We start from the raw sequence: 27,197 nt of genomic DNA, 5'->3' as shown, positions 1-27,197 counted from the left end.
ACATCTTTCTCCCTCTTTCACTTCTTTGCATGATCCTTAGAACCACCTTCTTTTGTGAAGACACCTGATCCCCAGGAAGTTTTGCCTGGATCAAATGTGACATTCACCAGCTACATCAAGGGCAGTACTCCCTTCAAAGTGACCTGGTTCCGAGGCATCAGGGAGCTGGTGCCAGACAGCAATTGCTCCATCTCTCTCCATGAGTCTGTGGCACAGCTGCAGCTGTACAACGTGGAGCCAGGCCACAGTGGGGACTATGCCTGTGTGGTCACAAATGATGCTGGCAGTGCCTCATGTACAACACAGCTCTTTGTGAAAGGTGTGTTTGGGTGTGTGCATGAATGCACAGTTATCTTCATTCACTCCCTGCCTGCATCTCTTCCACATCTGTCCCTCTTACTATTGATTCATACCTCCCCACAGAGCCTGCAGTCTTTGTGAAGAAATTAAGTGATTTCAGTGTGGAGCAGGGGAAGTCCATTGTGCTAGAAAGCAGCTACATTGGCACCCCTCCCATCTCTGTCACTTGGAAAAGAAATGGGATGCCCATTGCTCAGTCTCAACGCTGCACTGTTACAACTACTGAAAAATCTGGCATTCTTGAAATCTTCAACAGCACAAAGAGCGATGAAGGCGAATATACCTGTGAGGTGGCAAATGAGGCGGGTGGGGATGTTTGCCACAGCCTGGTCTCCATCTTAGGTATTCCTCGCCCCTGATCCCCCTAATGCACCCCAGTGATGCTCTACCTCTGCTCACCACGTTCTCTCCTTCCCTAGAACCACCTTATTTTGTCACGCACCTGGACCGTGTGGAGGTGAAGGTTGGCGAGCCCTTGACCTTAAAATGCCAGATTGGCGGTTCACCAGAAATCAAGGTGTCCTGGTACAAAGATGACACCAAGCTCAGATCAACACAGGCTTACAAAATGCATTTCAAGAACAATGTGGCAACACTGGCATTCTCTGCTGTAGAGGATAGTAACATCGGAGAATATATCTGCAGAGCAGAAAATAGCATCGGCTTTGCCACCTCCACAGCTTTGCTTGTTGTTAAAGGTGATGGGCCAAGAGCCACTCTTTTGTGGGGTAGTTTGTAGGAACTCTTCATTGTCTAAAGAAAGGGGGTTTTATTAATTTCAAAAATGATTAATTCTAGGTTGGCTTCTTACTGATAGTAGTGATTATTATTATTTTGCAGAACGTCAGCTTCCCCCTACATTCACCAGGAAGCTTAAAGATATTCAGGAGGTGGTTGGTGCCCCAGTGACATTTGACTGCCGCATAACTGGCTCAGAGCCTATCCAGGTGTCTTGGTACAAGGATGGGGCTCTCTTGAGTGACACTGATAACATGCAATCAGCCTTCTTAAATAATGTTGCGACTTTACAGATCTTAGAAACTAGTATGGATTACTGTGGCCAGTATACTTGCTCAGCCCAAAATGCTCTGGGGACTGCCTCTTCCAGTGCCAAACTTCTCCTTACAGGTTTGTAGACCACACTTTTAATTAAAATCTTTTGTATGTCTTTGCTCTTTTACTTCTCCACCCTTTTTCCCACTCCACCCATTGTATGGTGGCCAGGGACAATGGGCATGGCATGGTGAGACAGGCTTGGTGGTGAGCTCTGCCATGCTTTCCTCTTTGCAGAACACCTACAACCTCCCTTCTTTGACATCAAGCTGGTATCTATCGATGTGGCACTAGGGGAAAGTGCAACCTTTAAGTGCCACATGACTGGTTCTGCTCCCATGAGGATTACTTGGAGCAGAGACAACCGAGAGATTCGTCCAGGTGGCAACTACAAAATGACACTGGTGGAAAACACGGCCAGCTTGACAGTCCTAAAAGTTGGTAAAGGGGATGCTGGACTCTACACATGTACTGCCAGCAACAGTGTTGGAAAGGATGCGTGCGCAGCCCAGCTGGCTGTACAAGGTATTGCTGTTGGCTCTAGTGTTTATGAGGTTTTCTTTGCAAGGCAGACACCTGGAAAACACATTCTGTCCTGAATGCAGACATGTGTGCGACTAACAATTTTTACAAGAGGTTACTCTGAGATGTCTTATTTCATTTAAATGTTATTGTAATACTTAAATACTTATATTTCTTCTGCTTTGGTATAGAACCTCACTTTTCTTATCAAAGGTATCCTTCCATTGAAACATTAACTCTTATTACCTTGTTGTGCCTTTTTGAATGGTTCTGTTGGACAGCAAAATCTGTCTTTCTAAAGTCTTTCTCCAGCAGTGACAGTCACTAGGTTGCCCAGGGGAATGGAAGGAAACTGAGAGAAATGCAATCCACTTATGAGACTTAGAAGTATTTTTACTGCATGTGCAACTCCTGCAAATAGCTTTGCTCTTTCACAGACTGAGAGTATTGAAAATTGCTCTTCTAAGCAGCAAAACTGGGAGATTTGAGAGCAGATTTGGGGACAAATATCCATTCCACCCAACACTCCACCTCTCCTTATAGTGTGTGGATCTAAAAGTAAAATCTAAATTTATGAATGGCTCATACTGTCTTGGTGCAAGTGACACATGTATATTAGTGCAATTTCCTCAATGTAGGTGGAAATATATTTATAGCTGTTCTGGATGTTTCAATTTGACTGGTTTTATAAGAGAAGAAATGTAACCTACACTGCTTAGATTATGTCCGAGTTAAAAGGTCTCTGTTGCCTTAGCATTTTCCCCTTTTTTCTTTTTTTTTTTCTTATTTCTCTGTATGAATTTGGAGAACAAAGAGGGGGGAAAATATTTCAAGAGTAAATCCTTTTACTCTCTAAGACAAATAACACCGAAAATGGAGTGACTAGTAGCAAAATTCTATATTAATTATTTGTCAAATGTTTTATATTTATCAGGTTTTTTTCAGACATAAACATTTTTATTGGTGGGGGTGGAAAGAGTGTGTACCTGGATCCAGTAATAAGTAGGGCTGCTGTATTATGTAGCTTGACTTCCAAAATGCATTGAAAAATTGTAGCGAGAAATCCAACCTAAAGATCTAAAATTTCTTTCCACCACAATAATTATTTATTATTAATTATATCATTGATAATATCTTTATTTGAACACAGTTACCATTCATTAAATTATCTCAGCTGACCGTATATTATTTTTTATTCTTCTAATCTTTCTTTGTAAAATCTTGAGGAGTTTTTTCAGTAATATTATTTTATTTTTTGATCCTGAATTTACTGGCACATTTTTAGTGTAAGCATTCTTTAGAATTTGTACAGATTACCCAGGGCTGTAAAATTAGTGATGCTGATTGTTTTCCACAAATTTCTATAGAACTGGAAAGGGTGCTTTTTGGGTGCATTGACTTGCATGTGTTTAATGTGAGCATATGTTGTCTCACTTCTATGACATACAGCTTTTTGTTTGTAGAATTAAGATCTTTCTTTTAATTGACCTTGAAAAAAATCACAGCTTTTTATTAACTTTTTCACTCTATCATCTAATGTTCCCAATCTGTAGTTTTAATAATTGCTTTATGTTCTAGGACTGCTTTACATTGTAAATATATACCTTACTAACGTGCATACCCTCATTTTTTGAAAGGAGTGGAATCAGTGTGACTACTCAGCAACTGTTAGTATGTAGATAGATAATCAACTCTTTCTCAAAGTGAAATCTGATAGTAAATTGCTAAGGTTCCAAGAGTCCTCATGTTACCAAATCATCATTTCTATTTTTAGAAACTCAGGAAGTTTTGTTTCTAGCAGCACAGGATGTTCTGAAACTGTATCACAGGTCGAAGGAATCCAAAATTAATTCGATATTCTTCCTACACTTTTCAGTCAGGCAAAGAGGCACTTCATCCTATTTTGTTTGTTGTGCCCACATTACCACCTCTTGGTTTTACTAGTTATAACTTTGATCTGTGAGCATTCAGTCTTGTGATTCTAAACATCTAAATGGTACTTTTGATGAAAAGTATCAAACTTCCACTCCTTTCTCCTCCTTATGGAACAAAATGTAACCATCTGTTTTACTTTTCAATTACAAGATATTTAACACCAATGTCTATAATAACAGCCATCTCATAATTCTCCTCAGCATGATTATTTCTAAGCTTTTTTGTTTGCTACCTGAGTTCCTTAACTTTGATTCCTTATGTGCAACTTTATGTTTGGTTTTGCAATAAATGTGTGAGGGGTTATAATGCAGATACATTCATTGACTACATTAATTATTAATCACAGGATATAAAGCAATTGCTATAATACTCAATGTAAATGTTTCTAATAACACTTTTTGGCTGAAGAGTTGGCTTCTTGCATTTGCATCAGGTATTTTGATTACACATATATAACAAGAGCATATTTTGTAAAGAAATCAACTATCAACTAATCTTTAATGAATACATGCAAGGAGAGGTACAGTGCGTCAGTAAACTAATGAGAAACTCACTGAAATGCATAGAAAACTTGTTTTCTTCTTAATCTGGATTTTGGACCAACTTGAAATTATCTAAAAAAATTAATAGAAATTGCAAAATCATAATTTTTGCCTAAGTCCCTAAATTTTACAGTTTCAGTTACACACATCCCTGCTTATTCAAACAATTAGTGCAGTTTAAAGCATCATCTCTCCTTTTGGCTTTCCAGAACCACCAAGGTTTATTAAGAAATTAGACTCCTCAAAACTTGTGAAACAGCACGATTCCACAACGTATGAATGCAAAATAGGTGGATCTCCAGAAATCAGAGTCACCTGGTACAAAGGTGAAACTGAAATCCATCCCAGTGAAAAATACAGAATGTCCTTTGTGGATTCAGTGGCAGTCATTGAAATGCACAACCTCAGTGTTGAAGACAGTGGTGACTACACTTGTGAAGCTCAGAATCCAGCGGGTAGTGCAAGCACCAGTACTACACTGAGAGTAAAAGGTCAGAATCTCAGCTCTTTCCTTCTCTTTCTAACATTGTGTCCTCCTTTAGGAAAAACTCTTAAACCCCACTTTCTTTTATCAGAGAGGCCAAAACCTGCCTGAGTAGATGGCAAATCTTTTGTCTGTTTTTGATCTCTTTGGCAGCTCTTTCTTATCTATTGTCTTTGCTATTTAGCATCAGAAGAGTTACTTCAATCTTCTGTCTTCTTTAATATCTTTTGCTTAAATAACACAAACGATGACTCCTTTTTCTTTTTTCCAGCACCTCCTATTTTTACCAAGAAGCCCCATCCAGTTGAGACCTTGAAAGGGTCTGATATTCATCTGGAGTGTGAGCTTCAGGGCACTCCTCCATTCCAGATTTCATGGTATAAAGACAAACGAGAAATTCGGAGCAGCAAGAAGTATAAGGTCATGTCTGAGAACTACATAGCTAGTCTTCACATTCTCAGTGTGGATACTGCTGATGTTGGTGAATATCACTGTAAGGCTGTAAATGATGTGGGAAGTGACTCCTGTATTGGCTCTGTAACACTAAGAGGTTTGTACAAAGATTGTCATCTTCTTGGCATTTCTTTGTTCCTGAAATTTTTCTCCTACTTTTCCACCTCTGGCAGGGTTTTTTACTGTTGAATATCTTCTCTTCAATAGCACCACCAACCTTTGTGAAGAAGCTGAGTGATCTCACTGTCGTAGTTGGGGAGTCGATTGAACTGCAGGCTGCAGTACAAGGATCACAGCCCATTTCTGTTCTGTGGTTAAAAGACAAAGGGGAAATAATCAGAGAAAGTGATAATCTTTGGATCTCCTACTCAGAAAACATTGCAACTATGCAGATTGGAAATGCAGAACCAACCAATGCTGGGAAATACATTTGTCAGATAAAAAATGATGCTGGAGTTCAGGAATGCTTTGCCATGCTGAAAGTGCTAGGTTGGTAGTATGAGATAAAAAACACAGTGTTTTTTAACATGCTTTGAAATTTAAAATTTTATCATAATAATAGCTATTTCGTTGTTCTAAAAATTTTTCTGACTTGCATTTCATTGCAGAACCTGCAGTCATTGTAGAGAAGCCAGGCCCAGTTAAAGTTACAGCTGGAGACTCTTGTACTCTGGAATGCACAGTAGATGGCACACCAGAGCTTACTGCTAGGTGGTTTAAGGATGGTAATGAACTGTCCACTGACCATAAATATAAAATCAGCTTCTTCAATAAAGTGTCTGGGCTTAAGATCCTCAATGCAACACTAGAAGACAGTGGAGAATATACTTTTGAGGTGAAAAACAGTGTTGGCAAAAGCAGCTGCACAGCTTCAGTGCACGTTTCAGGTTAGTTGACTACTCTTTCTGAGTCACCTTGGACCCTTTAGTTCCTTTACAAATCCTTCAGATAGCACAGTGGTTATTGTGATTGGCAACCTAAGAGAGTTGCATAATCTTAAGAGTACTTGGTATGCCACTTTGATAGGCATCAAGAATAGATGTCTACCTAAAATCTGAGGGGCAGGAACTATTGAAAGGACTTGATTTCTTCAAGTCCTTTTGTTATCTTGGACACCTGGTGCAATATTGTTGCTTATGAAAAAGAATGGAAAAAACAGAAGGTGTTCCTCAAAGATTATGGATGAAAGTTCCAGCATATCCTAAACCATTGACTATTTTTCAAATACTTAGATGTTTCAGAATATATTGCCAAAGCAGATACAGCAAAAGATCATCAATTTTATTATGCACAGAGAAATTCCTGCATTTAAGAACCCTCTGTGGTAAATTCTATATATATTTTTTTTTTTTATTTTGAAACAAATCCAGATCGTATTATACCTCCTTCTTTCACAAGAAAACTTAAAGAAACTTATGGCCAGCTGGGTTCTTCTGCTGTACTGGAGTGCAAAGTTTATGGGTCACCGCCCATTCTTGTTTCCTGGTTTCATGATGGACAAGAGATTACCAGCGGAGAGAAGTATCAGGCTACTCTTACAGACAATACCTGTTCTCTGAAACTGAATGGACTTCAGGAGTCTGATATGGGAACTTATTTGTGCACAGCTACTAATGCAGCTGGGTCTGATGAATGCAGCGCATTTTTGAGTGTTATAGGTCAGTATAAGTAAGAAGCCAGAATCAGACGGTCCAAATTTATTTTCAGAAAGATGTAATTTTTTCTTTGTTGAATACTTCTGATTACTGTGATCTTCAAAAGAAGCTCAAATGTACTTCTTTTCTGTCTGTTTTATTTGTGTGCTTAGAATCACCATCTTTTGTGAAGAAACCTGAACCACTGGATGTTTTATCTGGGGCAAACATAACCTTTACTAGTATTGTTAAAGGTTCCCCTCCATTGGAAGTTAAATGGTTCAGAGGCAGTGTTGAGCTAGTACCAGGACCCAGATGCAATATCACCTTGCAAGATTCAGTTGCAGAACTGGAGCTGTTTGATGTACATCCACTTGAGAGTGGAGACTACACCTGCCAGGTCTCTAATGAGGCAGGGAAAATTTCTTGCACAACACATCTTTTTGTCAAAGGTTTGTCCAGACTACTGCTTCTTATACTTCTTAAAGATGACCTCTTGACTTTATTTAATTTGTTTTCTTCCTGTTGTTCATTATAGAACCAGCCAAATTTGTGAAGAAGGTGAATGATTTAAGTGTAGAGAAAGGGAAAAATTTAATCTTGGAATGCACATATATGGGTACTCCACCGATTTCAGTGACATGGAAGAAAAATGGAGTGAAAATAATGCACTCTGAAAAGTGTAGCATCACCACTACAGACACATCTGCCATACTGGAAATCCCTAACAGCAAACTAGAAGATCAGGGGCAATATTCTTGTCATATTGAAAATGATTCTGGGAAAGATACTTGTCATGGTACAATCACAATACTAGGTGCGTCAAGCCAGCAGCACTTCAACAAGTGTTATTTGTACTAATGGTCATCATGCAATATCTTTTTATGCTAATGGTGTGTCTTTGTCCTTCAGAACCACCTTACTTCATTAGATCCTTGGAGCCAGTGCAGGTGACTGTTGGGGATTCTGCATCCTTACAGTGCCAGGTGGCTGGAACACCAGAAATGATTGTGTCATGGTACAAAGGTGATACAAAGCTGAGAGGAACTGCTACTGTGAAAATGCACTTTAGGAACCAAATTGCTACTCTGGTTTTCAGCCAGGTAGACAGTAGTGACAGTGGGGAGTACATCTGCAAAGTAGAAAACTCTGTTGGGGAAGCTTCTTCATCATCTTTGCTTACAGTTCAAGGTGAATATTTCAATTTTAAATATAGGGAAATGGCCTATTTTTCTTAAGTATGCTTTGCTATTTCAAAAAACAATTGCCTCTCCGTCGTAAAACACTTTACTGTTTCTTGATGTGTAAGATACCCTGTGGTACTTTCTACTAACAAAAGCCTACCAGTAAAGGCTAGAATTGTATTTCAATTAAAATACAGCACTTACTGACCACAGCTCTTTTGTGGCGCTACAAGCCTCTGTATCTTCCGTCCCTATTCAGGATATTTCTTTGATTGTTTTCAGTATTTGCAGTCCTGAGGCTCATTGGGTCTAAGATAAAAAAAATAGTGACATCTCTTCCTGCAACCATATGCACAGGGCTCTTTACAAGTTCAAAATAAATTATATGCTAAACAATATTTTTAATTGGAAGTTACGAGCAAAAATCCACCATACTGTACAGCATATTGGTCAGTGATTATTAGTGAGTACAGCGAAAGATGCATGTCTTCTGGAAGACTTCACTGTACAATGCTTGTTCTGTTACAGAGCGTAAACTTCCTCCTTCTTTTACACGGAAATTAAGAGATATCCATGAAACCGTTGGCTTACCAGTCGTGTTTGATTGTGGCATTGCTGGCTCAGAACCCATCGAAGTATCTTGGTTTAAAGATGGTGTGCGTGTAAAAGAGGACTACAATGTTCACACGTCCTTTGTAGATAATGTAGCAACTCTCCAGATTTTGAAGACAGATAGGAGCCTTATTGGGCAATACACCTGCACAGCTGTCAATGCTATTGGGACTGCTTCTTCTAGTGGCAGGCTTGTCCTTACAGGTTGGTGGGCTGTGAAATATTTAATAGAAATGTCTTAAAACTGAGTTTTGCTTTATATATGGATTTAATACTGTACAAAATATTTTTATTTCACACAGTTTTAAAGTACATTGAGATTTTTAAGTGATGTTTTTTATTTCTTTCACTCTTCAGAAGGGAAGACTCCTCCATTCTTTGACATCCCACTTACACCTGTGGATGGCATTATTGGAGAAAGTGCTGATTTTGAGTGTCACGTTTCTGGAACACAGCCTATTAGAGTCACTTGGGCAAAAGATGACCAAGAAATTAGAACAGGAAAGAACTATCAGATCAGTTATGTGGACAACACAGCCCATCTGACTATCTTGAGAGTTGACAGGGGAGATTCTGGAAGATATACATGCTATGCTAGCAATGAAGTTGGAAAAGACTCTTGCACAGCTCAACTGGCTGTTAAAGGTACTGAATAGAGAATGCATTGTGTTTACATTTTTCTTCCTTCAGTTACAAAGGAAGTTTGACTTATTACTGCAAGATAACTTTGAGAAAACTTTTGAGATGCAGCCTGAGAGTGCCTATGTGGACATACCTATGAATCTTTTAAGTGAGTTAGGAAGGGTCACTAACAGCAATGGGAAGATAAATAAAACATATTCTTTGGCCTACTTTCTCAATAGGCTCTAGCCTATTTCTTTCTTAAGAAATTGAAAAAAAACTCTTGGGGTTATTTAAATGGTGTATGACTTAATGTAAGAGAGATTTTTTTCAAACAGGAAAATACAGTGACAATGACTGTAAGAGCAAGGCTCATGCTGTTTATCTTAGCATAATTTCACTTTAAAAATATGTCCAGCTTAAATGAGAGTAAATATCAATTCCCCAATGTTCAAATTTTTCTTGAAGCATTTTTAGGATTTTTAATCTCAAGATCGATTCATGGAATTTATATTCTTTTTACAGAACGAAAAACTCCTCCTACTTTTACTAAGAAACTGTCTGAAGCAGTAGAAGAAACAGAAGGGAATGAACTTAAACTTGAGGGTCGTGTTTCTGGCTCTCAGCCTTTGACTGTTGCTTGGTATAAAAATAATCAGGAAGTCCATTCAAGTGCTCACTGTGAACTATCTTTCAAAAACAATACCTTGCTTTTGCATATAAAGACTGTAGAGCAATCAGATGCTGGTTTATACACCTGTAAAGTGTCCAATGAAGCAGGAAGCGTGTTGAGTACATCTTCTGTTGTTATCAGAGGTTGGTTGAAGTCTTGTTTTTCTTTGCTTCCTGCATAAAAACAATATCTGTGTTTTATTTAGTTGCAAGTATATAGCTTCCCTCTTATGAGCTGGTTTTATTTACCTTAACAGCAGTGATTTGTCCAGAGATGGACATAAACCACAAAATTAAGAAATTCTTTTATTTGTGTGACTATTTTTTTTCAAGGAGAAACTTCTTTTTCACTACTTGCTATGACTTATTTAAAGTAAGCATTGAAATCTCTGTTGAATTTTTCATCATTCTCTTTATGTGCAGTAACAGGGGGTTTGTGCAATGAAATCTAAGCTTAGGCAGTGTTGACACTGCATTGTGGTAGCATGACACTTTGTCATAATAGTCTTGAAGGAAATTTCAGGTTTATTTCTTTAAGATTTTATATAGTTTTGCAGCCTAATTGCGCTTTTGCTCTCATATTATTTTTTGCGTGTAGGAGTTCTTGCTGAGAGGATAAAGATATTTCTTGCATGTTTATATAGGAACTATGATGCCATGCTCTCTTGATATTTATCCATTTTACAATATTATGACTGATATTCTCAGACTACTGTTTATCATTCCCCATTCCTTGCCATTGCCTCCTTAGTAATCACATGCACCTCTCTTGCTCTCATATTCTTGACCATATTTTCCTGAGTAATCATTCAAGCATTTTCATATTCCAGAACCTAAAAAGCCTCCAGTTTTTGACCAGCCTCTTCAGCCAGCAGCAGCAGAGGAAGGTGATACCCTACAGCTTAGCTGTCATGTCCAGGGATCACAGCCAATCCGGATCCAGTGGCTGAAGGCAGGAAGAGAAATAAGAGCTTCAGACAGATGCAACTTCAGCTTTGCTAATGGAGTAGCTCTTCTAGAACTTGCTGCACTTACCAAATCAGATTCAGGAGAATATGTATGCAAAGCTTCAAATGCAGCTGGCACTGATACTTGCAAATCAAAAGTGACAGTCAAAGGTACAGTAACATGGAGAAAATAGGGCATATGATGAAAATGTCAACCTAAACACTATCCCAAGGTTTTTTCCTGTGGAAGAAAAAAGTTAATAATCTTTAACAAATGATTATTTACTTTTAATTTTTTGTAAAATCATAGAATCTGGTAAAACAGAGTATTTAACAATAATTTATATATCAGTAGTGACATAAATGCTGAAAGATCAGTGTCAAACCAATAGTACATTCCTACGAAAGAGATTAAGAATTTATTTTCTATCTAAACATGAAATTTTAGAAAAATGCAAGATAAATATGTGAAATTACTTGGACATGCATGTTTTATGGAAAACATGTGAAAAATGATGTTTTTTAAAGAAAAATACAGATGAAATTTGAGCATATGACCTTAGAGGCTAATTTGTTTTAAGACTATTACAGCTCTAAGACATTTTGACCTTTTAGCTGAAAGTAAATAGTGTCTAAACATGAGTCCTTTTGTGTAGTTCTTGCTTTACCACTGCATAAAGGACACAGGAGCCCAGCAGTATGTACAAACAGTATTTTCACTACATGGTTAGCCACTAGGCTAAGGACTAAGTAAAAAAAAAAGCAGGAGAAGGTGAAAAGGAGGATTTAAAGACCACTGATAAAAACTGCAAGTAACTCTTAGGGCAGAATATCCAGAAATAGTCTGAAAAGAAAAAACCTCACCAAAAAAAATCCATTTTATTAAATGAGGCTTTCTCTTTGCATATATACCTATGGATTTGCATCCATGGAGAGTACAAATGGCCTGACTGAAGTAAATGAACAGCACAGCATGGCCCATTGTGGACAGTTTCATCTGGAAAGTAAACTTCAAGTTGGCTAAAACAATATGAAAATATTTTGCATTTTTACCTATTGCACAGTCATTTGTTCCATCTCAGGAATTAATTTCTCTTTTACAATTCCTTCAGAAGCATAATCACCTATGAACATAAGCTATTACATGAAGCCATCTGTTATAACTCTCTGACTCTGTTTTTTTAGAAAAACCGGCAGCTGCTCCAGCAGCTAAGAAAGCAGAAGTGGAAGGCAAACTTTATTTTGTGTCAGAGCCTCAGAGTATCAAAGTCATGGAAAGTAAGAACTCTTTTCAAAACAGTATTATGTCTTCTATTTGCCTACACCTTTTGTTTGAGATTATCTCTGTCATAAACTCCTGGAAAGACTTAGCTTCCTCATTTGCATCTTTCTGCAGAGACGGTTGCAACATTTATTGCAAAAGTTGGAGGTGATCCAATTCCAAATGTTAAGTGGATGAAAGGAAAATGGAGGCAACTCAACCAGGGAGGCCGCATTATAATCCAGCAGAGAGGAGATGAAGCCAAACTAGAAATAAAGGACACAATAAAAACTGATTCTGGCATGTACAAATGTGTTGCTTTTAACCAACATGGTGAAATTGAAAGGAGTGTAAACCTGCAAGTTGAAGAAAGAAAGAAAGAAGAAGTTGTTGAAGGGGATCTCAGGGCAAAACTAAAAAGGTATATTGAAAATTTTTATGGATTAATTTGCTATCAACCCAGAAGAATTTTTTTTTTATTATACATCTCAGAACAAGATATAATTTTAAAAAATCCGTTAAATAGGAATAACTGTACTAAAAATAAAAGCACCTGACTAAACTGAGCTAAAGGATTCTACTGCACCGAACAGCTCTGAGGTGATTCAATATTTCATTAAACAGCTTTCTGGGAATGAAATGCTGCATATTTAACTCCTGTTATTGATTTGAATAGCACTCCAACAAAAAGAAAAGAAGAGGAAGAACAACCTATTGATATCTTGGAACTTCTCAAAAATGTAGATCCCAAAGAATATGAGAAATATGCTCGCATGTATGGAATTACAGATTTCCGTGGCCTCCTGCAAGCCTTTGAGTTACTAAAGCAAACCCAAGCAGAAGAAAGCCATAGATTGGTAAGATACAGCTTTGGTTCTCTTAGGAATAATATGTTCCCCTTGAACAGACGTGGTGTCCACACTCTGAAGCTCTGAAGTTATGATGTGTGGAGAAATTTCTGGTTCCTCTTTAGATCTTATACTGTCAGTTCTCAATTTCTTGCATGTGCAAATCCAAGAAGAAAAAATGGGTCTTCTGGCTAAGTAGGTTCTGTCTTCATAACTTGACTGCAATTGTTAGAATGGGAAGATACACTAGTTACAGTACAGTTAAATTTGATGTAGGAATGAATTCTGTGTTGGATAAATGTGACAGCTTAGTATCCTTTAATCTTTGAGTATATTCTGCATTTTTATAGGAAATTGAGCTCACAGAGAAAGCTCAAAGGGAAGATCAGGAGTTTGATGAACTTGTAGCTTTTATTCAGCAACGACTCACACAAACAGAGGTAAAACATTTTTGGACTGCGTTATGAAATATTCAAACCTATAACAGGGAAATTGAAATTAACTTAAACTAATATTTTCCAGCCTATTACTCTGATCAGAGACATTGAAAATCAGACGGTTTTAGCAGATGAGGATGCTGTCTTTGAATGTGAGATTAAGATTAACTATCCAGAAATTAAACTGTCATGGTACAAGGGAACACAGAAACTTGACTCCAATGACAAATATGAAATTAGAATTGAAGGTGATCGCCACATACTGAGAATTAGAAACTGCCAGCCTGAAGATCAAGGAAATTTCAGAATAGTATGTGGACCACATATTGCCAGTGCCAAGCTAACTGTGATTGGTAAGTCTACTTCTGAAGTATATATTTGAATTAGTTTACATATCATTTATTCCACTCTCTGATCTCTGATAAAATGTATGTTTTAACATGCTAATAGAACCTGCAGTTGAGCGGCATCTTCATGACACCACTTTCAAGGAAGGAAAAACATGCACGCTGACTTGTCAGTTCTCTATCCCAAATGCCAAATCTCAGTGGTATAGAAATGGGAGACCCATTAAGATAGGAGGGAGATATTCAACACAAGTCTCTGACAAAGTGCACAAACTCATCATCAAGGATGTTAGAACGGAAGACGAGGGACAGTATACCTGCAAGCTTGACAGTCTAGAAACAACAGCAGATCTGGCCATTGAAGGTTTGTAAATATATAGACTCTCTTTTTTACAATAGTGATAGTTTTTGGAGGTTTCATTAGCATAACAAATGAAAATAAAAAGAATTTCTGAAAGACAGGTTCCAAAACTTGGAAACAGACTAAATAAGAAATTTTACTATTCTTTCTCTTTAAACAACATGTGTGACATATTTGTGTAACTTTGTATTTTTCACTAAACCATGATTAATAATGTCCCGTAGCCCACAAGCAATCTGAGTTGTACTAGCTTCTATTTTCTCTGTGACTCTTATATTTTCCTTGGACTTTTTCTTAATTATTCTCTATCTTTAGTTTCCTTAATGGCTTCTCTTACAAAACATATCTGCACAGCAATCTTGTTATAGCTGAACTCTTACATCTTCTAATCTTCATTCTTATACATGAAGATTCTATGAAAACTTCATAGAAGATGGAATCCCTTTTTCTTACTCTACTTTTTTACGATCTATTGCTATTATCTCATTAAAATTTAGCTATTTGGATGATAACATTGAGAAGGATTCAGATACAGTAAATGCTGTGGTGGTGCATAACAGTTGATGTATTTTTTCTTTCTCAAAACAGCGGAACCAATTCAGTTCACCAAGAGCATACAGAACATCGTTGTGAGTGAACACCAGTCTGCAACCTTTGAGTGTGAGGTGTCTTTTGATGATGCAGTTGTGACGTGGTATAAAGGCCCCACTGAATTGAGAGAGAGTCCCAAGTACAGCTTCAGAAGTGAAGGTCGTTGTCATTATATGACTATACACAATGTTAATGCAGAAGATGAAGGTAAAAATGCATGAAACAGTTGTGCTGGTGCCATTTTTTATCTGTTTTTTTTGTGTGGTTTTAAATGATAAAAGAATATAAATATGAATATTCTTGGCTGCTGCAGGTGTGTATTCTGTAATTGCTCGTCTTGAACCAAGAGGAGAAGCAAGAAGCACTGCAGAGCTCTATCTTGTAACAAAAGGTAAGCAAATTTTCTAGATAAATTTGTGATCATAACCATGTGCAAATTTGTTTGTTTGAAACATGGTTCTGGAAAAAACAATAGTCCTAAAATAAATCTCATATTCCTTTGCAGAAATCAAACTGGAACTGAAGCCACCAGGTAAACTCCTCAAGCAAATTCTTGTTAATATTTTGTCATAAAATGAAAGCATTGCTCTGCTTTTTTATTATTTTCAAATCTTTTTTTCCTGGTTAGAGTAAGTATAACCTACATCCTTAAAAAGTGTTCCTCATCAACAGACATGTGGAACTATTATTCTCATAAGTAGTGGCAATGAATACTGAGACAAATCCATAATCAATGACATTAATAGGGACCCTATTTTGTACAACATCAAATGCCCCATTCTCTAAAACACACAAGTTGCTTTTTTTTAACTGCTAAGGAACAGAACAATGAAGATGTACCAATTAATAGGCAGGATCTTCTCTGCGCAACTGAAATAAAAAAAATGAGGCGAAATAGGTAAAAATCACTTTCTGATGATGTGCAGTGAACTTCTTTTTTGAATGTTCTTAGGAGCCTACTCCAACTGTTGCAAGAATTATTTAGAAATAAAACATAATGTTGTATGGGCTGGTTGAACTGAAAGGTTAGTACAGTTAGTTATTTATTGGTTGGCTGGCTTATACTTGAGGAGCAAGCTACATTCCATGTATGTTACAAAAAGAAAAACTAAAACACCATCAACTACTATCCTTGAGGAAAGCACACTGAATTTTTTAACTGGTAGTATTTATTAAGTCAATTAAACATTTTGATTTTCTAGATGTTCCTGATGCCAAGGTTGCAGTTCCACCTCAAAAACCAGCTGAAGGTAGGGTAACAAACCATACTTGTTCTGTACCTTCACTGAACCAGAAGGCCAGTGGGAACCTCAGGGAAAAATCTTAGCTCAGCAATAAGATTTAATTAATTGTCCTTGTGAGCAAGAATCGACTTGGATAGGCTTCTTTGCTGTGTGGAAGGTGAAAACTCTACACAGGTAGTGGTAGGAATTAATTTAATTCTCTTAAAACAAGAATTTTTAAGAATTTATCTTTAAAGGAGAATTTTAATTCTCTTAAAAAGAGAATATTTTCCATCATATTTTCCTATCAGTCTGTTGTTCATTTGATCTTCCTTTTATTTTCATCTTCCTCTCTGATAATTTTTAAAAAATTTTCTTTTTGCCACAAAAAAATATCTTTTAAACAAGCAGTCTGAATTACAGCCTTTAAAAAAATAAAGCCATACACTGGATTTCATGTTTATGGCAAATGGTCTCCCCCCAGGCTCTGGATTTGGACTACAGGCCACAAACAATATTTATACTTCTGTTTCGCCCAGTAGCTTACTATAAATATCAGCACTGTGAACTTCTTGGATAATTTAGTAAATGCTTGCAGTGGCAGCAGGAAGAGAAAGATTTGATAATTAGATGAATTACCATCAGCAAAGATAGGAGAGTGATGGCAGCAATAAAAATAAAGCTGAGGACATTCAGGGTTCAAAAAAATAGACTGGGGATTCCCACTCAAATGGTATTTATTCAGCTGCTGTAAACTCTCAGAATAAGCACCATGTTTGCTTTTATTCTGCAGCTGCAATAAAATAATATAATCCATTTTCTCAAACCAATTTTTTTCATTTACAAGGAAATATCAAACTTAAATTTTGTTCTAAACATTTCATTTTTCCTACAAGCTGCCCCTATTCCCATTCTTCTGCCTCTTGTTCCACCTCCAGAGGAGAAAAAGCCAGGTAAAAGTTCTTACAGTATTTGAATAATATGTTCATGTTTCATTATGACAGTTGGCTTTTGGATTTTTGTTTGTTTGGCTTTCTAGGGGTTCTTAAGGTTTTCTAATTTAAATTTTTTAATCTATTATTTTTAAGCAGAGAAAAAGGTTCCATTAAAGAAAGTCCCCCAAAAGGTGGTTAAAAAAGCTCCTGAAGAAGTCCTGCCACCTAAAGGTAACTTTTTTCCTTTGTTTGAAAACTTTTTTAAAAGAGTAAAATTACCTTGTGGAAACAAGGTGTTTTGTTTTGAAATAACTTCAGTCTATCAAAATTGTTTTATTTCTGGCTTTATGTTAAAAACACACATTTAAAATCCAAGTTGATTGTGACTGCCTAAAAAATAGTCCCTTTAAACCATCCGTGAGGGTGAAATACTTTCACTAAATGTGAACATCCAATATGCCTTGCAAATTCCTCACTATGATATGAATAATCAATTTATTTATTTTAAGTTCCAGAGGTGCTACCAGAGAAGCCCAAAGAGACCAAAATAACATCCATGGCAAGGAGAGAAGAGATACATGAAGAAAAGAAAATACATGAAACACCCAAAGAAATTTATGAAGAATGGGAGGAAGATTATGGTGAAGATCATGACTATTATGTCAAAGAAGAGGGCTATGATGAAGGGGAAGAGGAATGGGAAGAAGCTTATGAGAAAAAAGAAGTGACTTATGAAGAAAAAAGAGTAATTCATGAAGAAGGTATTTGAATTATCATGTCATTTTATTTCTTCTCTTTTCTCGTATTTATTATTAACGCCCCAGCATTTTGAATTAGGGAACATTTTTCTGGTTTGTTTTTTTGGTTTTTTTTTTTTTTTTTTGCTAAAATATCTGGAACTATAATATGCTGACAAAGTTTAAGTGACACTTGATGATAACACAAGATATCACAAGGTCTGGATGCAGATATGAATGGGTACATTAGAAAGTCATTGCCAATGAACTTTGCAGGTCTTTAAAACCTAACATGAGTTAGTAGTTAGTAGTTAGGATATGTGTAATTTTTAGGTTTTTGGTTATTACTTCTATCATTTTCCTGTGGTCTAGATAGACTTGATTTACTTAAATGTTTCACACATTTATTGATTGAAGTCAATGGTTGTATTTTGCACTTTCTTGCATGTTATTTCTGTCTTGGGGATTAGTAACATGTATGCCTCTGGGGATAAAAGTTGGCTCTGATGAAAAAAATGAAACTTGGAAATAAGCAAAACATTTACTTCAACAAGTGGATTTCCAAAACTCTCTGTTTGTTTTTAAAATTCATAAAACTGTAGTGGCATAACTAATACCTTTCTGTCTACAGAGCCTTTAAACAACATATTTTTTATTATTAAGTGATGTTATTTTTTTTTAAGTGACCAAAGTTCCTAAGAAACCCATGCCTGAGCGAAAACCACCAGCCATTATAGCTGAAAAGAAGGAAAAGAAGGAAGTAACTGTTCAAAAAGGTATGACTTCCCCAGAAAACTAGCAGGAACAGATTAAGATATGCAGATTAAGATCTCTTGTGCAGCCCCTTCAAGCTGAATGGTGCTGGTTATTCACATTTCCTTGGAAAGAAAATTATCTTTATGTTGGACAGTGAGATGAGCAAGGGTCATGGATCTCTTCTCCCACCTCATATTTCTGAGCTCTCTGCTCAAAGGTAGTTGAATGAAAACAAGAATTGATGGAAAAATCAAACTGAGCTTCAGTTATCCTTCCTTTTCCCTGTATATTAGTCTAAGGCATGGATGTCACTTTTAAGAAATTAAATGCTGTCCTTCTGGAAAGTGTTTCTGACTTAGATCACTGCATATCTCTCAGGGCAGAGTGGGCCTTACTGCCAGCACCATCATTAAACAATGCACTGAACAGAGAACAGGATGCACAAGATTTATAACATCCTAAAAAAACCAAAAAAAACAAACCAAAACAAAAAACAAACAAACAAGAAAACCCAGCCAGTTCTATATGCTTTGTATCCACAATTTGCAAGATTACTTGAACAATAAATCTATCTGAATTACTTGCAGTTGTCAAGAAACCTGTCGATGAAAAAGTGGAGGTAACCACTCAGAGGGTTACAGAAGAAAAACTCAAAAGGGCTGAGGGTAAATACTGTTCAGTTATTTTAATGTCATCTTTCTGTGAAAGTTGTGCTTTTGTTACTTAGCTGATCTGCATATGCTTTGTCCTTACTTAACAGGGTCTGATCAATTTTTCAGTCTTTGAAACATCTAATAAAAGCTTCTGTTGAAGTCTTTAAAAATAAGATTAAAAGCTTTTTAGGGGAAAATACTAAATGCTAATATTAACTACCAATGCTCTAAGAAAGGAAGTGTGTATAAAATTGGGTGAAATAGCATGTTTCAATCTAAGCTGAAGATGTGAAATCCCTGTCTTCCTTACCTTTCCATTTTGACCCGTCTATCAAAATGCTTTGGTTAATTCTTTGTTTATAAAATAAATATGCACCCTTGTTCTCTTAATAGCTACTTCCTTTTGTGTAGCATTTCCCTTTCTGCAGCAGGATTCTGTCAGCTACAATTCAATAAGTATCAGGAAATTACCTGTGTTCTAAATGCCCTGAGTTCCTTTAGAACATAGCAATAAAAAGAAACAAACACATTCCTTCTGTTGCTTTATGTGATTCTAAGAAGCCTGACTTAGCTCTTAGCTGCTGAGTTAGATTGTTTGCTGTATTTTCAATATAATTTATAGATTTCTGTAGACTTATTTTGATCTCTTTGCTAAATGTTTGACTGAGTAACAAAATTCTAATGCCAACAGTTACCAAGAAAGTTCTGCCACCAAAACCTACACCAGTCGTCGTTGAGGAAAAAGTTATGAAAAAGGAAGGTACAGATCAGCATCTTTGAATTGCAGTTTACCCTTTTCTCAGTACCCAGTGTGTACTTCTGTGCTTCTTTGGAATACATGAGCCTGTGTGTATGTATCTGGATCCATAGTAGTAGTCATGCTGTGACTGCTCTCAGTGTTTAGTTAGTACGTCTACCAAGCTTTTGTTTTTTATGTCTGTTTTTAACATATTTGTGGATAGTCTTTTGGTTCTTGTTTAAAGAGTCTGCAGTCATGCTGCAGTTTGACTTAGCTTTTTCTTCATCTATTCTGCTTGCTGGCCTATCCTTACATAATAAGTATAATTGTGTCCCCATGCCCAAAAATATCTTTGAAGAACCACCTTTAGAATTCTTCTGATGTACTATTTCCAAAAGCCTGTGCATGCATTTTGTTTCAAATGTTTGGGTTAAAGGTGTCTGTGTCTTTAGTCTTTAACAAATACTAAATATTATACTTGTGTGCTTGTTCTGTGTTCAGTATTTTGCAAAATGAATACTGACTGTCTAAATATGTCTAAGATTTTAATGTGCAATACCAATAAAGACCTGATAAAAACTCACTTGCTGACTACCACTAATGTGGATCTAGAATATTAAATACTAAAACAAAATCCTATCTTTAAAGTACCAACAGTAGAAACATGGACTGTTTCAGAAGAAAAGATGTCAGTTTCTGTCCACAGAGAAGAAGAGTATTCATATGATGTTACAGGTATGTACAAAACCAAAAGTCTGTGTACCCAAATCAAAACAATCAATCATGCTATACTTTCTTTTGATCTATTTTTATGAATTGCAAATTACATATTTAGACATATTGTACATTTGTCTTTCACTATGCCTTGCTTTTTGTGTCCATTGTATTATGTAGCTTTAGTATTATTCAGCTTATATTTCAACTACTTTATCTTAATATTGTTTACATACTTTTCTTTGAAGAACCAGCAGAGCATGAGAAAACAGTTGAAGAAAGATTCTTTGAAGCTGTTTACCCAATTGAAGGTAGCTTGATTATGGATGGGAGTCTAATAAATTGTTTGTTTGTTTGTTTGTTTTAATTTGAGTCAAAATTCATTGTGCGATTTGCACATGCTCTTCATTCTCTGGATTAAAATTTTTTACCTATTAACATATATGTTTCAGTGATTGTGTACCATAGACACATAATATCTTATTGAAGTTTTTCAGATTTACTATGGACACTGCTATTTCCTATCTCAACTTTTAATATCTTTAAAATTCCTATTGTAGCACATAGAGAGGTTGAGGAGGAGGAAGAAGTTGTTTCTACAGAACTGGAGATCTCTCACGTTGAAGGTGAATAAAGTCTTTGCATCAACATCTGCTCTGTTTTTCTGAATTTTCAGATTATCTGTCTGTAACACTTTACCAAAGGATAGCATATCAGAACTGAGATCTTTCAATTTCTCTAAGGCTCTGCTCTCAAAGCTTCAAGCCTTATTGCATTTCTATCTTACTCTTCTTCATGGCTGCTTTAAATAATTCCTTTAGTAGCTTTTTGTGAGATGGGTTTGTTGTATCTGTTTGCTAAAACAGATTCGTTTTTGACATTTAGTGTTCGCTTATACACCGTGTTAAGAGTAGCCTACTGTGGTTTTCCAGTTATATTAACCATCCCTAAATGATCACCACCTATCTTTTAAAGTGCCTGAGCTACCAAAGAGGCGTGTTCCAGAAGAAAGAAAGCCTGTTCCTGTGCCTAAAAAAGAAGTTCCATCAGCTAAAGGTATTTCTACTGCTTGAGTAAAAAAGAAAGAAGCAAAGCCCAAACAATTTTTTTATTTGTATTATTTTTCATGTTTTCTTGCATATATTTAGCAATTTTCTCTCTATGTGTCTTTGTTGTTGCACAATCTCTGTATGCATTATTTGATTTTGCATTGTCTCTGTTGCACAATTTCAGTTTTTCAATTGTTCTATAACTTACAGCTTGAATTTATCTCAGCTTGGGTCCTTCTCTTTCTTAACTATCTTGTGCTTATTATTTCTATTTAAGTTGTGTGAATTTTTCAGGCAAGTGTAAAGTGTTTTCACTTCAAGATAGTAAAATGAAAGGTATTAGTGCAGTGATTTTAACATGGGAGTTTTATCCTGTATCATAATGTCCTTCCTCTACTGTCCACATTTGTCCAAAAGGCTCTACACTGTATTGTGTCAGTTGCAGTGCTCAGCTCCTTGTCCAAGCACTGTCTTCACTGTATAAAACAATCTTGGATTATTCAAATCTGGATTAGTGTTCCAAAAACTAAAGATCTCTTACAATGTTTTCCAAAGTGCCTGAAGCCCCTAAGAAAGCTGTTCCAGAAAAGAAAGTTGCTGTTGCTAAAAAGGAGGTGGCTCCCCCAGCAAAAGGTACAGCATCTTTTGAATGTGGACTTTAACCAGTTCTGTGCTATTGTTCTCTTTTCCTAACTTCTCTTATATTCTCAATATATATGATAAATGTAATCATTGTGTGTTATGTGTGACTGTCTCATGTAAGGCATTCAAAAGCCTTAGAAATATTACCTAGATAAATTTTAATACCTTTAGAGTTTTTAAAGGGTCTAGAAAAACTGTGCCTGAAGAAAAATTATGTGTCCTTTTCCCCAAAGGAGTATATTTGAGCATCCCATTCTTCAGTTAAGAAATCAGTCTTAAAGTATTTGATAGTCTTCCAGCAACTGGTTTGATTTTGTTTTTTATCAAACATATGTTGCTCTTGTCATAGATCTTTCTATGTTAAGTGTATGAATGTGTTATGTGGTGTGCCTTGATACTCTTACAGATGGATTAAAGAAATCTATAGTGCTTCAATAAATCTTTGAGAATTAGAATTCAGTTACCTTATACTTTATGATTTTTTAAGTGCCAGAAGTTCCTAAGAAAGCTCCCCCAGAGAAAAAGGTTGCTGTTCCAAAAAGAGAGGAAGCTCCAACACCTAAAGGTACACTTTAAAAAATAATGTTATTTTCTTATTATCTTAAGCATCTTTTTTTGTCAAATTTTAGATTTGATTACCAAATTAATCTGGTTATACTGGTGCTTCATGTACGTTAATGTGTATCTTTTGTGTCAGTTTTGTGAAAAGGTGTGCTGTAGATTTAGTCTTTAAAAACTTGGTAATTTAAGCTGATTATATTATAATTAATATCTTTGAAGTGCCAGAAGTACCTAAAAAAACAGCTCCAGAAGAAAAAATTCCATATGTTCCTAAAGTAGAAACTTCCCCCACAAAAGGTACAATGCAGTTCACTTTAATATCATTTATTGTAATCTTTAGAACATTGCATTTATCTCAGTTTAGTCATCTGTCATGTATCCATGTGTAATCTTTCTCAACAACACATTTCTCTTGTGTGATACATGTGCCAGTTTTCATTTGAAATGTTCTTAAAAAAATACTTTTTTTAAGTGCCTGCAGTTCCTAAGAAACCTGTTCCTAAAGAAAAAGTATCTCCTGCTGTTCCTAAAAAAATTGAGGCTCCTCCAGCTAAAGGTATGCTTTCAAGTAGAATACAAGAATATGCTGTTCCTCAGCTTCTGTGTATAAGTTCTGTGCTGAATACAAGAATATGCTATTTCTCAGCTTCTGTCTATAAGTTCTGTGCTGTTATTAGTCATTGATTAGTGCTTCTCCTGTGAGTTCTGCTGTTCTGATTACATAATACATCATTAATGTATGTTGTATCTCATGTGCAATATTTACATAGTATTCTTTATAAATATTGAATCTCTGTTATATGTTATGTACTCAGTACCCCTTCTTTGGAAACCTAGATTTAGCATTTTGAAATTATGTTTTCACAATGGAATTGGAAAAGCATACATTTAATATCATTATCTTTCAAAGTGCTTGAAGTTCAGAAGAAAGCCACTTTTGAAGAAAGAGTACTTATTACAGAAGAAAGAATATCTGTTGCAATTCCAGAGGAAATCCCATCACCTGAAGGTACACTATAAGCAGACAATAGTGAGAAACTTGCACTATGTCTACAAGTCTGTTATTCTAATATCAAGATCAAAATACACCAAACATTTTTTTATAGTTATCTCATATATGTTTTGTGTTGAACTGTGGGCAGTTAAAAGCCTCCTAAAGTGCCATCTACAAACTCAGTCTTGAATTTCAGGATCCCACCACATTGATAAGAATGGAAACTCTACTACTGAACACAATCACCTTCAGATGAGGGCCTCATAAATTTGCAGTAGCAAATATGGATGTATTGTTTATTTTAGACTCCACAATTTAGGGCTGTAACCAGCCATTTGTCATACTCACTACAAAGCTTTCTGTAGCCCTGAAGATATATATATAATATAGATTATATATATAAAGCAATACTGCTTCCCTCTGCAGTGTTAGCTTCTCACCAGCTTTCAGTTCACATTCTCATGTTCCAGGAAGATTGAGATCAGTTGTTTTAAGTTAGTATAATTTCACATAATATCTGCTTCAAGATTACTGAAATCAGCATTTCATCTCTTTTTATGTCCCATTAATGACTATCCAGTCAAGAAAATTTGCACTTTCTTTTAAAAACCATTAATGAATTTTGAGAAGAAAATTCGGAACATGTCTATCTAAAATATGAACTTGCAAGTGCACATTCATATGGATACATGCAGTGTTAGTTTCTGTTTGTCTCCTGCAAATTAACCTTTTCTCCAAAACTAGTTGAGGTCTTCCCTGATACAGTCACCTTTGTAGATGAGTACATGCCAGAATTTCTTTTCAATTCTTGACCTATCCATCTCATTTTTCCCTTTCCTCGCTTTCATACAGTTGGATCAAGGAGAAACTTCTCATTTTTTCACTCTTGTTCCCGCACTTCAACTGTTGTGATGGGGAAATCTGGGGAGCTGAGGTGTTCTAATGAACTGATGAATGATATTAGATGCAATACACAATAGAGAACCTGGGACATGGACAAACCACATGGACAAACAAATCATACATATGCATACAGTGCACAACACTTTCTGAATTGTATGCATATCTGTCATTGCCATACAGAACTTCTAAGAATTGGATTTCATCTTCTTTATCCATCAATCCTTCCCTCTCTCCATCTATTCATCCTCCAAAAATACTAAAACTAATACTTTTCCTTAAAGAACCAACAGTTGAAGAATGGTCTGAAGAAGAAAGAGAGGAAGTATCTATTTCCATCCACAGAGAAGAGATTTCTGAAGGTATGATAACAATTAAGGAACACTGGGCAAAAGCAAAAAATAATTTTTGGTCTATACCTAATAGACAATTTGGATTAATATCTGCTTTATTAATATGGAAAAAAACTACTACTACATAAATATGTTTTGTAACTTATAAATTTTTATTTTAATTTCTACAACTTCTATTACTTGCTTTTGAAAAGTGGAGTAGCTAATCATGTTTCAATAGAGTGAAAATAATAAGTTATCTCTTTGATATTGAGATCTGTCAGGACTTCTTTCTGTTTACAAAAATCCTCTTTTGGAAGTTCCTCTTCCACCAGGTTGCTTGAATAAAGTAAATGTTCTTCTGAATACCATGTTGCACTCGGGTTCCTCAGATAATTTCACTGTAAAATAACTATATTGTTTCCACCTCTAAGTTTATTGGTGGTCACATAATATTCTGAAGGACAGTAACTCTGACTGACAGTTTCTATGACTAGTGACACTACAGATTTTTCCAGGGACATCTTTAGTCAAGGGAATTTTCTCAGTATTTGGGAAAGAACAAATTTCAACATTAATGAGTTAGTGGACAGAGGAATGGAGCATTTTCAAATTCCACGCAAATACAAGACGACAGCTCTGTCTCTTGGTTCCATTTAAGTTGCTTGGAGTGTTTCCATTGGCCTCAGTGGAAGCAGGATGGCTTGAATGTAGATTTTTGTCATCCCAGAAGAGTCTGTTAATAAAGCATTCTGTTTATTTTTGTCTTACAAATGTTTTGTTGCTTAGCAGGGCCATAAAGACAGTAATATATGTGAAATCCTTAAACTTAAGTATTTTTATATTTTACTCTTTTTAAAAGTGACTAAAGAAGAGTCTTACTACATAGAGGAGACAGTAACTGTTCCAAAAAGAGAGGAAGCCCCACCCACAAAAGGTATAAGTTCATTTCACTACAACCCATAGGTTGTTTCATCATTCTCAACATTATGCTGTCACTACATGTTTATGTCTATTTTTTTCACTTTTGTATGTGTTTGTGCTATAGTGATACTATTCCTCTATGTAAAACTATGTATTGTAATCTTTTAAAGTGCCTGAGAAGCACAGGAGAGTTGTCCCTGAGCCAAAAGTCCCAGCTGCTCCTAAGGAAGCTCCAGGAGTAAAAGGTATAAACCAGTTCCTCAACTGGTTGATGTGTCTTCAAAGGAATTATGTTTGTCTTACTGTCTTGCTTGTACATGTTGACATAGGTGGTGTCTTCTCACAGTGATGAATGCTGTCTCAAATTCCACCTTGTACTTTGAAAATTCTTGTTTGTGTTAACTCAGTAAAACACATTGTATAGTAGGCAATTGCAAATATTACCCTTTAACATTCTTTCTCATCTTCCTTCTCATCTTGCTCATTTTTCTAAAGTTCCTGAAGTTCATAAGAAAGCAGTTCCTAAAGAGAAAGTGCCTGTTCCTGTGTCTAAAAAAATGGTGGCTCCACCAGCAAAAGGTATATCAGTGTTTATTCCTGTTGCAAGAAAAATGCTTTTCTGCTGCATTCCATTTTTAACATATTTGCCTTGGTTGGGATTGTATTGTTGATATAACATATATCTCTGGTATCAAATTTCTTCAACATTAAACATGTTTGTATGTCTGTTTGTCTACAATGACACTTGTGACCTGTGCTGTCTTGAGGAGATTTATATGTTATTTATCTGTTACTTCATCTTCTATCTTATACCTGTTGATGAAACCAAATAAATTTTCTAAAGTTACACAATCTTTTTTAAGAACCTGAAGAAGCTTTGGTGCCCACTTTTGAGGCAGAGTTTGAAGAACCTCCAACAACCAAAGGTAAACAGATTATTGCCACGAAGATTTTTTTAGTTAGGTCTTGCAGTATTTGTGTTTAGGCAACTTGCTTAAATACAGTTTTGTTTGTTAGTATCTGTAACCTTTGTATGGCTCTCCCCTTTCTTTTGACTCTACTCTTTTGGGTGCTATGGATGTAAAGGATGCTCTTCAGGATGTGTTATTTTTGTTGCTGTAGAAGTTCACTTAGCACTTTTTTTAAGCAATCAGAATAAGTAAAAGAAACATAT

At 35.9% G+C, this 27,197-nt stretch overlaps 1 protein-coding gene across 50 annotated transcripts in view; it reads left to right on the top strand.

Moving 5' to 3' along the window:
- Positions 1 to 27,197, top strand: part of TTN (titin) — a 239,181-nt gene that overhangs the window by 72,671 nt on the left and 139,313 nt on the right. For 45 of the 50 annotated variants that reach the window (XM_085584497.1, XM_085584508.1, XM_085584521.1 and 42 more), the window contains 46 exons: positions 41 to 319; positions 424 to 702; positions 780 to 1,058; positions 1,201 to 1,488; positions 1,651 to 1,938; positions 4,622 to 4,903; positions 5,168 to 5,446; positions 5,557 to 5,838; positions 5,958 to 6,236; positions 6,720 to 7,007; positions 7,157 to 7,435; positions 7,522 to 7,800; positions 7,896 to 8,174; positions 8,696 to 8,983; positions 9,137 to 9,424; positions 9,926 to 10,216; positions 10,903 to 11,190; positions 12,205 to 12,297; positions 12,416 to 12,701; positions 12,957 to 13,137; positions 13,479 to 13,568; positions 13,651 to 13,918; positions 14,016 to 14,276; positions 14,862 to 15,071; positions 15,178 to 15,255; positions 15,370 to 15,396; positions 16,067 to 16,114; positions 16,984 to 17,040; positions 17,176 to 17,253; positions 17,532 to 17,783; positions 18,443 to 18,535; positions 19,103 to 19,180; positions 19,860 to 19,928; positions 20,556 to 20,642; positions 20,870 to 20,932; positions 21,182 to 21,247; positions 21,597 to 21,677; positions 22,226 to 22,303; positions 22,800 to 22,877; positions 23,346 to 23,429; positions 23,784 to 23,882; positions 25,052 to 25,129; positions 25,962 to 26,036; positions 26,194 to 26,268; positions 26,519 to 26,602; positions 26,887 to 26,949. In XM_085584497.1, the coding sequence (XP_085440623.1) occupies positions 41 to 319; positions 424 to 702; positions 780 to 1,058; positions 1,201 to 1,488; positions 1,651 to 1,938; positions 4,622 to 4,903; positions 5,168 to 5,446; positions 5,557 to 5,838; positions 5,958 to 6,236; positions 6,720 to 7,007; positions 7,157 to 7,435; positions 7,522 to 7,800; positions 7,896 to 8,174; positions 8,696 to 8,983; positions 9,137 to 9,424; positions 9,926 to 10,216; positions 10,903 to 11,190; positions 12,205 to 12,297; positions 12,416 to 12,701; positions 12,957 to 13,137; positions 13,479 to 13,568; positions 13,651 to 13,918; positions 14,016 to 14,276; positions 14,862 to 15,071; positions 15,178 to 15,255; positions 15,370 to 15,396; positions 16,067 to 16,114; positions 16,984 to 17,040; positions 17,176 to 17,253; positions 17,532 to 17,783; positions 18,443 to 18,535; positions 19,103 to 19,180; positions 19,860 to 19,928; positions 20,556 to 20,642; positions 20,870 to 20,932; positions 21,182 to 21,247; positions 21,597 to 21,677; positions 22,226 to 22,303; positions 22,800 to 22,877; positions 23,346 to 23,429; positions 23,784 to 23,882; positions 25,052 to 25,129; positions 25,962 to 26,036; positions 26,194 to 26,268; positions 26,519 to 26,602; positions 26,887 to 26,949 (7,995 nt within the window). The remainder of the gene's footprint in view (positions 1 to 40; positions 320 to 423; positions 703 to 779; positions 1,059 to 1,200; positions 1,489 to 1,650; positions 1,939 to 4,621; positions 4,904 to 5,167; positions 5,447 to 5,556; positions 5,839 to 5,957; positions 6,237 to 6,719; positions 7,008 to 7,156; positions 7,436 to 7,521; positions 7,801 to 7,895; positions 8,175 to 8,695; positions 8,984 to 9,136; positions 9,425 to 9,925; positions 10,217 to 10,902; positions 11,191 to 12,204; positions 12,298 to 12,415; positions 12,702 to 12,956; positions 13,138 to 13,478; positions 13,569 to 13,650; positions 13,919 to 14,015; positions 14,277 to 14,861; positions 15,072 to 15,177; positions 15,256 to 15,369; positions 15,397 to 16,066; positions 16,115 to 16,983; positions 17,041 to 17,175; positions 17,254 to 17,531; positions 17,784 to 18,442; positions 18,536 to 19,102; positions 19,181 to 19,859; positions 19,929 to 20,555; positions 20,643 to 20,869; positions 20,933 to 21,181; positions 21,248 to 21,596; positions 21,678 to 22,225; positions 22,304 to 22,799; positions 22,878 to 23,345; positions 23,430 to 23,783; positions 23,883 to 25,051; positions 25,130 to 25,961; positions 26,037 to 26,193; positions 26,269 to 26,518; positions 26,603 to 26,886; positions 26,950 to 27,197) is intronic. The other 5 variants (XM_085584471.1, XM_085584474.1, XM_085584479.1 and 2 more) reach the window with 5 other exon arrangements.

The sequence above is a fragment of the Lonchura striata genome, chromosome 7, assembly GCF_050655825.1.
Source record: "Lonchura striata isolate lonStrDom1 chromosome 7, ASM5065582v1, whole genome shotgun sequence".
Taxonomy (NCBI): domain Eukaryota; kingdom Metazoa; phylum Chordata; class Aves; order Passeriformes; family Estrildidae; genus Lonchura; species Lonchura striata.
Note: the sequence above shows the minus strand (reverse complement) of the source record. Positions and strands in the feature narration are given on the sequence as shown.